Source organism: Chiloscyllium punctatum, chromosome 8 (genome assembly GCF_047496795.1).
Source record: "Chiloscyllium punctatum isolate Juve2018m chromosome 8, sChiPun1.3, whole genome shotgun sequence".
Classification (NCBI taxonomy): Eukaryota; Metazoa; Chordata; class Chondrichthyes; order Orectolobiformes; family Hemiscylliidae; genus Chiloscyllium; species Chiloscyllium punctatum.
In genome coordinates, this window is record NC_092746.1 from 1,566,034 (window position 1) to 1,579,056 (window position 13,023).

The 13,023-nt window shown below is 39.3% G+C and overlaps 1 protein-coding gene across 2 annotated transcripts in view; it reads left to right on the forward strand.

The window, feature by feature from the left end:
- Positions 1-13,023, forward strand: part of LOC140480312 (secernin-1-like) — an 86,073-nt gene that overhangs the window by 17,462 nt on the left and 55,588 nt on the right. For both annotated transcript variants that reach the window (XM_072575032.1, XM_072575031.1), the window contains exon 2: positions 10,183-10,342. In XM_072575032.1, the coding sequence (XP_072431133.1) occupies positions 10,184-10,342 (159 nt within the window). In that variant the 5' untranslated portion in view covers position 10,183. The remainder of the gene's footprint in view (positions 1-10,182; positions 10,343-13,023) is intronic.

A 13,023-nucleotide genomic window follows, 5' to 3' on the forward strand; every position in this document is an offset into this window, starting at 1 on the left:
CTTTAATGCAGATCGTTATTCTCTCATTACCATTGAAGATATTTTCTTCGACCTGCATATTAGTTTGGTAACATACTGAAATCCAGTCTTTTCAGATTTAGTCTTGGGGATATAGATATGGAATCGATTCAAAAAATGCTGTGAATCATACATTACAGAACACTCTGTACTACCAGAGAAATGAACTTCAGGGACCAAACTTGCGGTGCACTGTGAAACTTTACAAAGATTGTTCTGCCTTTCTATTACACATTAATAGAACATAAAGCCTTATATATGGAACAGTAATTTTAAAAAAAAATCTGTAATAGATATTTGGAAATTTGTCATATTTTTGTTTGGATCATGATTGTCAAATAGATGTGTTTCCACATTCCTTTTGTTTTTTTAAAATGTGACAAGATAATAAAAGTATGAAAAGCACTGTTAAAGTTAGAATTTCTTGCTTGTATCCAATTGTCTTTTAGCTTGGTTAGTGAGTAATCATCTTGGTGAACTGTTGTAGTACATCTGGTATTATACCTGCAGTGCTGAAAGGGAGTCAGTTAGACAATTTTGACCAAAGTAGAACAGATCAAGAAGTTTCCTGAGACGAGGAGGGGAACACGCAGTGGCAGTATTATATATTTGCTGTCCTTGATCCTCTGGGTGCTGGTGTTTATCAAAGACACCTCTACAAATCGTTTCTGTTCATTGTTTGTTTACGCTGCTGCAAGTCTGGCAGCATCTGTAAAGAGAAATTAGAAGAAAGTTCTGAGGAAGGGTCACCAGACCTGAAACATTAACTCTGATTTCTCTGCACGGATGCTGCTCGACATGCTGATCTTTTTCAACAACGTCAAATAAAAACGGATTTACAGCATCTGCAGTCCTTAATTTTTTTTTAGTGGTATTGCTCTGTGTCTTGTTGAGTTTTTTGAGTGTCGTTGGAGCTGCATTCAACAAATTATGTGCCGAGGATACCATCGCACTCCTGATTTGTACCTTTGTAGATAAAGGACAGACTTTGTTTTATGCACATTTGGCTTTCATAAGATCTGTCTATCAAACTATGCATCAGTAAGCAAGTTACAGTTAGGTAAGGTAAAAACAATAACTGCAGATGCTGGAAACCACATACTGAATTAGTGGTGCTGGAGGAGCACAGCAGTTCAGGCAGCATCCAAGTAGCTTCAAAATCGACGTTTCGGGCAAAAGATGAAGGGCTTTTGTCCGAAACGTCGATTTCGAAGCTACTTGGATGCTGCCTGAACTGCTGTGCTCCTCCAGCACCACTAATTCAATATACAGTTAGGTAAGTGCCACTTGATAACTTTGTTGCTAACACCCTCCGTCACTTTGATTACAGCCTGGGGCAGTCATTAGCTGGTTTGAATAGCTGGGCAATTTTAACATTGTGTTTGGAGTTGCACTGGAACAGTTTGGCAAAGTGCACACTGCATTCTGGATCACACAACTTCAGTCCCACAGCTCGGGTGCTGTCAAATTGTCTGAAAACATAAAGCTGTTGTTCTGGCTGCCTTAGGAGGAGATCATGATGGATTATCCAGTTGGCATTGAATGGCTGAAGGTAATTGCAAAAAAAATGAGCTTTGTCTTTTGCACTGAATAGTTCGTTTCTCCTGACATTGAAGATGGGAATGTTTATGAAGTTTGCTTCCCCTATAGGTTGTTTAATTTTCAGCTAACATTTATGTCTGTCTGACTGCATGGCACAGGGCTGTATAATATTTTCTTAATTCATTGACCGTGTGATCAATGGGTTCTGTTTCGGAAGCCACTTCCATCATTTGTTTGTTTTGTATTTTTTTTTGTTGTTGTTCTATCATTTTCTTTAAGTGTGCTGAATGTTGCACTTGGCATGTTCTGCACTCCTCATTGTACCAAGTATACTGTTAGCTGATTCTGTCTTTATCTTTCACAGGTCCAGTCAGGGAGATGTGTTCTTTAGGAGGTGCTGAGCTTGATTAGTGTTGGTATTACTGGGATCGCTCTAAATAGGCATTATATTGAGTAAACACTCTGTTCAAGCTACCTTGGTGCTTCCTCCAAACAATGTGCAACATAAAGTGCTGGTCTTTTCATTTTTATCCATTTGTGGGCTGAGAAAGGTGCACCTCTGTCATTTCCAATCTATGGGTCAACGACCAGCGATAGAGCCCATTTTATTCTGGGCCATTTTCATATGAATGGCAATCATATGATTGTAGAATAGACTGAGAAGAGATGGAATTCCCTGTGGGACATGAGTGAAGCAGATAGGCCTTTTAAGGTGCAGGAGCTTTATGATCATAGTTAATCTAACTTTTTCATTATTTTAATTAATTGAAATAAAATTTCCTGATCTTGATACGAGCTGAACTTCTATCACCAGAGCATTAGTCTGGTCTGCTTCTCTAGTAATAGGAGACAGTCAGGTCTGCAGATGCTGGAGATAAGAGTAGAGAGTGTGTTGCTGGAAAAACACAGCAGGCCAGGCAGCATCCAAGGAGCAGGAAAATCGACGTTTTGGATTCCTGATGAAGGGCTCCGGCCTGAAACGTTGATTTTCCTGCTCCTTGGATGCTGCCTGAACTGCAGTGCTTCTCTAGCAATAATATGAAATGTGGTGCCTGTGATGGTAACTAATAATTGACCACTGGAGTCTGAGTACAAGTTTACAATCACTTATTCAAGTAAAACCTAAGGCAATCATCACTCCAATCTAACTGGAGCAGACTCTGAGAAATAGAGAAATTCAGGGTTTTTATTCCATTCTAATCATATGTGCATTTTCATTATCCAAATTCTAATCAACCATCATGCAAATATAAGAAGCAGTTGTTCATTCTAGATTGTAGGTTAATATTGTTTAATATCGTCTTCACTTAGTCAAGCACCAATTAATCCTATCCTGGCCTGTTACTGTTTGATCCTTTTTTTTGATACCATGCCTGTCAAATTGCTTTCACTATATACCTTTTTGGCAGAAAGGCTTCACTGGAAGGTTAAGTTAAAACTAACTTCTGATTTTAAGAGGATCATGCTGATACTAACCTCTAGGGAGCACCAATTTCATCTGGTAGGAGGGTGATCTGGAGAAAATATCACTAGTTACCCTTTACACTTTAATCCACTCTAACAATACCATTCCCTTTGACATGGTTTGATTTGTGACTTTAATTTTTTTTTGGTGTGGCAATGATGTTGACATTTCTCACTGGATCCTATAACTTATTCAGCTGAAGTCCCCTCATTATCTGTACTTCCTTTTGTGGCCTGATCATCAACTTGTAACCTACTGAATAGTTGAACTTCCTTCTCGTATTGTCACAGATGCCATATTAGCAGTCTTATTATTTGTAAGGATGTCCTGCCCTCCTCTGGATTTATTTTTGTATCTTTGCATTTTTCTTTTTGTTGCCTTTGCCTGACGTTTCTGTTGAATGCCTGAGTAAAGAGAGCTGGTTCATGAATCGCCTTTCAGATCTAATCACACTTTTATCAAGCCCTTGAGGGTTATCAGGAATATTTTATTCACTTTTGGTTAGATGATTGCAGTTTCTAACCTTTCGAGATTAATTTTAGAAGTGATTTTGTATACTTGCACTTGTGATAATTTCATACTGCACATGTACTTAAGTTAAAGACTCATAAAAGACAGTTTTTCATTGTTCTGTGAGACTATAAATGGAAATGACAGTTGGACAGTTGCAACAGAAGTACCAAGAATGTTTTGCAGTATAAAGTATGTACTGCTTAGTTTTTTTTTTGAGTTGTGCAATACAATACTGCTTTTTGAATCAGTGAGGGAGAATTTGAGACTGGAACCATGAGTGTTTGGTTTAGAAAATTCCGCTTGACGATTTGCAGTTTCAAGAATAACCGCAGGTGCCAGGACAGCAGGGAGTGCCTATTAAAACCTGCACTTCGAAACCTTTGCTGTTTCCAATCATGACAGTTTTTACAAGGAAGAACTGTAGAACAAGGAAAGACCTAGGTCCATCTGATCAAACATTAACATTGAAGAACAACCATCACCCATTGGAACTTGCATCAATGCAAAATCCAACAAACTGAGAAAATAACTGTTCGCCTCCTGATCTGGGCATTTTCCCTTCGGATGTGTTTGTCTATGATCTTTTTCTGCTCACAGTACAAGCATTAAACTGTGTGTGGGGGGTTGGTTTAGCTCAATTGGTTGGATAGTTGGTTTGCAAAGCAGTGCCATTCCAACAGCATGGATTCAATTCCCATCGCTGGCTGAGATTATCATGATGGACTCTCCTTCTCAACCTCTTCCCCTCACCTGACATATGGTAGTCCTCTGGTTAAATCACCACCAGTTCTCTCTTTAGAGAGAGAAGCCCTACTGGTCTGCTAAGACGATGGTGACATGCTTTGGGGGTTTTAAAGGGTGCAATTCAAGTTTTGTAGTACATTCAAAATCTTTTCTCTGCATGTCAGTTTACAATAAGTACTTCATTTCTATTAATGACAACCTGATGTGAATTGCTTTCTCATGAACAACGGTTAAGAGAATTTGATCATTTTGATTGTCTAATTGGGATTTTATACTTTTTTGGTATGGTATTTGGAAAGGGGAGGCCTGATTATTAGCATGCTCTTCTCAGTTAAGTTGTGGCAGACCCTTCTGGGCGGCACGGTGGCACAGTGGTTAGCACTGCTGCCTCACAGCACCAGAGACCCGGGTTCAATTCCCACCTCAGGCGACACTCTGTGTGGAGTTTGCACATTCTCCCCGTGTCTGCATGGGTTTCCTCCAGGTGCTCCGGGTTTCCTCCCACAGTCCAAAGATGTGCAGGTTAGGTGAATTGGCCATGCTAAGTTGCCCGTAGTGTTAGGTAAGGGGTAGATGTAGGGGTATGGGTGGGTTGCGCTTCGGTGGGTGCGGTGTGGACTTGTTGGGCCGAAGGGCCTGTTTCCACACTGTAAGTAATCTAATCTAATCTAATGCGTGCACAAATATGACATTTTATATTGTATACTTCCAAAGCTTCAAGCTTTTTTTATCTCTAGAAAGCAGATTTCCATGCTTAATCCAGAGAGAAGATTAAGCAAAATGGAACTATATTTTGCATGTATGACGGCTTCAGGGACTGCCATGCAAGGTAGATTAATTTAAACTGCATTTTTTAACAATGTTCAGTATTTCCAATTGGCTGCTGTGTTGTTGAATCTTAATTGAGATCTAAATAAACAAGGGTTAAATGATATGATTAAAGGAGTTGCTCCATAGAGAGTCCGTAATGAACCATAGGTTGTAATGTGATCCCTTGCACTAATTCTGTGACACTATTGAATTTTGATTTGTGATCCAGTCAATGCGCTGGTTGGAATTATTCCAACCAATCAGAAGACTTAATGATCTGATTTGAAATAGTGACAACTGTTCAGATATTTATATTTTCATCAGGACCCAGAGGAGTCTTGCAGCAAACTTGTCCATGGGAACTTCATGTTTCTAAGGGCAAAAGTACATATCCCAGATCTCTCCAACAAAGTCTCTGATGTTGCAAATATGCTGAAACTGCCTAAAATTTAGGCTAGAATGCCTTGAATTTTAGTCAGAGGCATCACACTAATATGGGAAGTAATTTATGGCAGAAGCTGTATTGTGAAGGCTTCTCTCTTTTACAAAATGTGCTCAAAAGCAAATTTACTAAATAGAATCCTTTCCCTCCCAAACTCCACACACATCTATTACAACCTCTATAGATATCTTGAACTTGTGAGCTTTGATCATAAAAGTTGTAATGAATGCAATATCCCATGGTTCTGTCTCATTGTGTTGGCACAGTGTGTATCCCACAGTGTATATCCCCCAATATTCCATGGTGGCACTGCTCTCTGTGCCAGTGACCTGGGTTCAAATCTACACTTTGGAGACTGTATGTGAAAACTCCACTCCTTGTTTCTGCAAGTTAGGTGGATTTGCCCTACTAACACGCCCCGTAGTGTCCAGGGAAGTGCAGGTTAGGTTGGTTAGCAGTGATGCAGAGAGAGGCTGGGGGTGGGTGGGTATAGGTCAGATGCTCTTTGGTGGGTTAGTATGGACTTGATGGGCCAAATAGCCTGCTTCCACACTAAGGATTCTGTATAAATATTTTGAATTTGCAACTCCTATTTTCATCAGGTGCCTAAACTTGAAGCAACAGTATAAACCAATTTTAAAAGCTGGAATGAATTCAATAATCCAGTATCCTCTGTTAAATATTTAAATGTCTTATAAGCTCAAAGTATGTAAAAGTACTGAAAAGTAAGAATATTTAGACTTTTTAAGCCATTTTAAGATACATTTGACGATATTGTCAGTTTATTTTACCATTCATTTTAAGTAAGTTTTAAATTCATTTCAAGATTATTGCATGTTTGCTTGCATATACATGCTCATAAACAATTAAAAGTAATTGAAAGATGAAAAATGTAAAAATTCTTAAACTTCATGAAACACCCTGCCATATAAGGATTGGGCAATGGCCATCTCCAACAAGAGCAAATCTACCAATCTGTCCTTTTGACATTGAATTGCCTTACCATGACGCAATTCCCCAACATTGATGTGCTGATTGGCCAGAAACTGAACTTGACAAGCCATCTGAATCCTATAGTAACACGAGCAAAGAAGAAGGAAAAAAAAATTGGAGGCTAGAAATCCTGCAGTGAGTAATTCAGCCCTGACTCAGCAAAGCCTTTTACTATCTAAAGGTACTAAATCAGGTATGTAATTGAATACTCTCCATTTGTCAGAATGAGTGCATTTGCAAGAACACTCAAAGCTCAACATTATTCAGGACAAAGATGACCCATTAATTGTTTTTCCCATCACCTTGACCATTGTCACAGTGACAGCAGTATGTAAGATGTAGAAGGCTCATTGCAGTTCCTCACTGAGAGCATCATCTATTTTCCTGGCCACCGCCACCTAGAAGGATAAGGATGACATTTGCAAGAGAGCATCACCTACAAGTTTCTTTTCAAGCTCCACATCTTCCAGGCTTAACAATCACTGTCCTGTGATTATACTATGGCTTTAAGAGATGTATTTTATCCTTTTGTTTGAAGAGCGGTTTCAAACCGCTCTATCAGGTTATCTCATCTAAGAGAGAAAGAGATTATAATAGCTTCGACAGCTAACTTCAAAACCTCAAACAGCACAATGCTAAAACCTAAAACCCTGGTGCTTCAGAAGCCCAACTCCATCAAATCATGCGGCTTCTATTCTAACTTTTTTTAAAAAAAACCTGTGCCCCTCAAGCTGTTTTCTTTATTTGTCTTTAAATAAGATAAATGTTTGAGTCTAGGCTATCTCTTTGCTATATTTGAAGGGACTAGTTCTGGTCCATTACAGTTCCTTCATTCCCTTTGGATCAAAATCCTGGGACACTCACTCTGACAGTACTGTGGGTCAAGAAGTTGGTTCAACAGCAGATTAAATGATGTCCATATCCCTGTGAGCAAAATCTTTTTGAAAATCAGCAAATATGGTCTGAGTAGCCTTTTTAACCTTTTGAAAATGTGATTTGCAGCTTGGTTAATTTGTTTATTAGACAGACAGCATTCAAAACTGTTTTGTAGAACAATATGTTCTGGACCTGTTGGGGAGCACAATGTGTAACAAGACAGGGTTAATTAGTGTCCTTTTGTCGTAATGGTTTCTCTAAGCAAGATCATTTCATATAGTAATATTTCATGTGCAGTTTGAGAGTGAGAGATATAGGTTCATAATTAGAATTTTTAAATAAAGGCAATTACAAGGGTACAAAGAGAGCAGCGTATAAAGTGGTCAGGAAATAAGTTAAGAGGGAAAAATCATTAGAGAAAGTGGCAGACGGTTTTAAGAATATATTTCATAACATTCAACAAAGATGTATTCCATTGAGAAGGAAAGGTTCTACCAGAAAGATGCACTGTCCAAAACTTACCTTTGAGTGGTTCCAGACTATCGTGACCTTGTTAAATGTCATGTGACTTCAGGCTTACAGTAGAGTGTGAGAATGTACAGAATAATCTTTCTTTAGATTTCACACTACTTCCCAATTTACCCTAATACTCTTCCTAATATGCCTGCCTCATTTAGGAGGTTTCTGTTAGTCACCTTTTTTGACTAGTTCATAGAACATAGAAAAGTACAGCACAGAACAGGCCCTTTGGTCCACGATGTTGTGCCGAGGGTTAATCCTAATGTAAAACATAGTAACTTAACCTACGCACCCCTCAACTCACTGCTATCCATGTGCATGACCAGCAGTTGCTTAAATGTCCCCAATGACTCTGCTTCCGCCACCACAGCTGGCAATGCATTCCATGCATTCACAATAAGTAAGACAGGCAAATTGGATAACTTAAGTTTGATCAAAGGGCGGTGATAGCAGAGTTACACTTTTTGCTGGACGAGCGAAACAAATAGCAGATGGTGGAATTTGAATTCAATGAGCGTCTGGAATAAAAAGTTTAATGACCACAAAACCATTGTTGATTGTCAGTGAAAACCAATCTGGTTCACCAATGTGTCTTGGGAAGGCAATCTGTGTGGTCTGGAAAACATCTGGCCTAGAAATAACTCCAAACCCACAGCAACATGCTTGACTCTTAACTACCCTCTGAAATGGCCTAGCAAACCTCCATTGTTCAGCCCTGTTGACTCTGAACTCCTTAGTAACGCACAGTGGCTTGTGCTAAGATTGGGAAAGCTGTCTCTCAGACGTGTCCAGCATCAGCCTGATATTTTTGTAAGGCACGATTTTAATGTGTGACTGTGTCCCAGATGTTACAATCACCACCAGCAGAGGCAGCAGAACCATGGTATGCAGTCAGGAGGAAATTACCCTGCAAGTTCTTAACAGTGCCATGCTACGCCCTGGTATTTAGAGACATCAGAACAAATGCAGGCAAGGAAACCTCCTGCTAATTACTATCCATCACTCCACTCCTTGATTGAGCTCTTCAAGCCCTGAGGACATGGTTTCCTCACCACAGTTTAATAACTAACAAGAGGAGCAAACTTACTTGACTTCTTCCTCCCCAGTCTGCCGGCTGCAGATGCATCTGTTCTTGCTAGAAGTGAACGCTACTATGCTCATGGAGATGGAGTCTTGACTTTACATTGTGGATGCTCTCTAGTGTGTTGTGTGATACTACTACTCTGCTAAATGGAATAGATTTAGAATAGATTTAGCAACTTGAATGAGTGTCTGTGGGCTATTAGCAGCAGAATTATACTTGAATACTGTGCAACCACATGGCCCAGCATACTCCCCTTGACAACGGAGGATACACCAGTAGCAGCAGCTAAAAGGTAGATGTCAGCTGAGTGAAGCTACAACATGTGGTTTATTTGCATGCCAAACTGCATAAGCAGCAAGAGATTAGACCTCAGTGATTCCGCCACCAATGGAGCAGATCTGAGCTCTGCAGTCTTAACACATCCAGCTGTGAACGGTGTTGGGCAGTTAAATAATTCAGTGGAGGAGGAGGGTCCATGAACATCCCTATCCTCAATGATGGGGGTGCCCAGGACATTGGTGCAAAAGACAAACTGAAACGTCTGCAACAACCTTCAGCCAGAAGGGCTGAGCGGATCATCTATTTCGACCCCCTCGCTCTTCCAAATTTTTCTAATCTCCTTTGTCCCTAGCAGTCATTGAGATATTTGCAATACTTTACTTCTATCCTTTTCAGTACATTCTTAATATTAATCATTGGACCAATGTGGCTGTGCCTTAAACTGATAAGGGCTTAAGGTCTGAAGTTCCTTCTGTAAACTGCTGTTTCCTTACCTCTTCCTTCTTTCGGGTTCACCTTAAAACCTACCAAGCAGTTGATAATTTGCCCTCCTGTATCTTTGTGTTGCTTGATATCATTGCACAGGAGCAAAACTTTTACAATGTCCAGAATATTTTACTACCTTTTGAAGGCACAGTACACATGCAAGTTTGTTTATGCAGTTGACTTCACAATCCTATGATTTCATTTTGTTAATGTGTTAATCTTTCAGTTTTTGAATGTCCTGTTTTCTTGCTGAGACGTTATCGATTGGTACTTTCAATAACTTGCCATGTGCAAAAAATTTGAAAACAGATGTACACGTATATATCATCTAATCCTTTATGACTTGTTACAGTTGAATTATGGCATAATTATATTTGATAGTGATCCCATTACCATTTCTCAATGTTTTAGAATGGCTGTACCTCCATCCAGCTCCTGTTTTGCAGTTCTGCCACCCGCTACCGAAGATGCGAATACGATATTTGGAAAAAATTCAGCAAGGCCTTGCAATGAGGTTCAAGAAGTTATTTACTTTCCCAGTGCTTCTCATGAGTCAGGTTCAAAGCTTCAGGTAAGAGTTCTGTTTTGTTTTCTTCATCTCCCAAATGGTATTTCTTTTGTTCAAATTACTTTGTGATTTAAAGTTCCCTCCTCATGGCCAAATTTTTATTTTTGTTTTCCAAACTTTGTCAAACATCTCAGGAATATTTTGGTTTTATTAGATTAGATTCCCTACAGCGTGGAAACAAGCCCTTCGGCCCAACAAGTCCACACCAACCCTCCGAAGAGCAACCCACCCCGACCCATTCCCCTACATTTACCCCTTCACCTAACACTACGGGCAATTTAGCATGGCCAATTCACCTGACCTGCACATCTTTGGACTGTGGGAGGAAACCGGAGCATCTGGAGGAAACCCACGCAGACACGGGGAGAATGTACAAACTCCACATAAACAGTTGCCTGAACCCAGGTCTCTGGCGCTGTGAGGTAGCAGTACTAACCACTGTGCCACCCAGTGGAATAATCCTAGGAATCTATTCCTAAATTTATAAAAAATATGCTAAGGAATAATCTGCCATGCCTCAATAGATAAGGTATTTTAGCTGACCCAATGTTGGTTTTTTTTAAATTATTTTAAAATTCTCAAGAGCTGGCCCATTATAAAAATGATTTCAGACATTATACTCATCCTGCTGCAAATTGTATTCATCTGATATCATTGGTATCATCTGATGCCAGCTTAGCTTTCTTGCATCAAGTTCTGTTTCTCTAGAATTATTTTGATGTCAACAATGGTATTTTACAGCTTTAAGCATTGTAATGTAAAATACAAGTAAGTTTAGGGTTAATTGATTACCTCATGAACTAGGAAGTGTTAGGTAGATGCCATATGTGAGCATTTTCCTGCATATTCTTTTAAAATTAAAAGGTTTTAATTAGGAAACTTCACCATTCCACGGAGGTGAAAGGTACTTCCAGAGAAAAGTATCAGGAACGTTAGAAAACATTAGTGATATTAATGTCAGATCTCATATTTTCAATGAGAGTCTGAATTGCAGAGTGGTTTCAGGTGACTTTTTTTTTAGTGATTTTTACCTTCATTTTCTCAGTACAATAAGGCAAACCACCAGCTTCAGAATGTCGTGACTTTTACAGTTTAAAGTTACAGTGCACAGACCTTCCCCCACCTTGACTACTATTGGTCAGCGGCACAGTTATTCCTCTGTAATTGGCTCTCTGGTACAGCATCTTACACCATTCTTGCCTCCACGTATTTCCAATTAAGCTGGTCGTTTCACTGACAAAAGGAGGAACAGGCTTTGGTCCACTCTCTGTTCTTCATGTTTTACCAGACTTTCTTTTCTTATAATCTTTTCACAATGGATACTGTATTCGAATAAAATTTGTCAGCTGCGCTGTGTTAACTGCTAATTAATTGGATACTTGCCTATTACTTCAGGACCTTTTATCAGAAGGATATTGATATTTGATCAATTCCAATAAAGTTTACGTGGTTACACCTCATGTTAGAATTCTTTTGCTAACAAGTTGTCTTAATGTGTTCATTCAATCCACATTCCAATGGCTGCTACTCTGTACCTATGATTTCATTCCACCCGAAATGATAAGGGGATTGGTTTTACTGTCTGAAACTGGTTGGAATCTTTTTCTCAAATGCTTCATTTTTTTTGTGTGTGGGGATCTATAAATACTTCAGCATCTATATCTAATGATTATCTAAAGAATCTTAAATAAAACCTACTCTTAGTACTGTAACTGATTTGATTTACGTAGTTCAAGAGACAAACTAATTAGTATGAAATGTTCTTACTAATGTAAGCAACTGCACATTCTGTCTGAGCCAGTAACCGTGATTGTACAGAGCTACTATTCTTCTACTTATGAGGACTACATTAAGCAAATATTTTTCCAAGCACTCTAACTACTGTCAGCCATGTTGTGCTGCATTGGCATGGGCAGCTGTTGGCCATTTTGTGTTGCTCAGTCATGGGCACCCCCAACAAGTAACACAGCATCAGTCATAGTTCATTGACCCTTCCAGTCTGCTCCACCATTCAATCAAATCACAGCCAATCTTCAACCAAGCATACCTGTCTATTATACCTCTTTAAGATAGAGTTATCCAAAATTTATTATCAATCTCTAATTTAAACAACAGATTTAGCATTAATTACTATTATGAATGCGAATCCAACTTCTATCCCCAGTGGGCAGATTTCCTAATTTCAGTCCTGAAAAGTCTCATGTCCTTTTTTTAAGACTGCCTTTTATCCAAGGCAGATGAAATGTCAGAAATTCTTTCTTTGTATTGTTATAAGGAATTTTTAATCACGTTTGTGGCCTTATGTGAAGGGTTTCTGGATACCTGCAATGTTTTTGGTTAGAGGTCAATTAAAGGGCAGGGTATTGATTTTTAACAAGATGTTTTCTGAAAGCCGCTTGTCTAGTGATGACTGCTTGTTCATTGCAGAACCCCTTGCTTCTGTTCATTGCAGAACCCCTTGCTTCTGTTCATTTAATGTCAGGTTGCTCCTTCTGCTTTGGAGATTTGGGGTTTGTTTGAATTTTTCAGTTGTTGCCTGGTTCACCTCTCCTGTTTCTGAAAGGCTTCTTGTTGAGGGTCCATTGTGATACCTGGAGCCCTCATCTGGTCCTAATCCTGAATGTCCTGAAGAGCAACTGGCAGAATTCCCATTGCTGACGAAACACAGTAAACTGTGTGGCAAA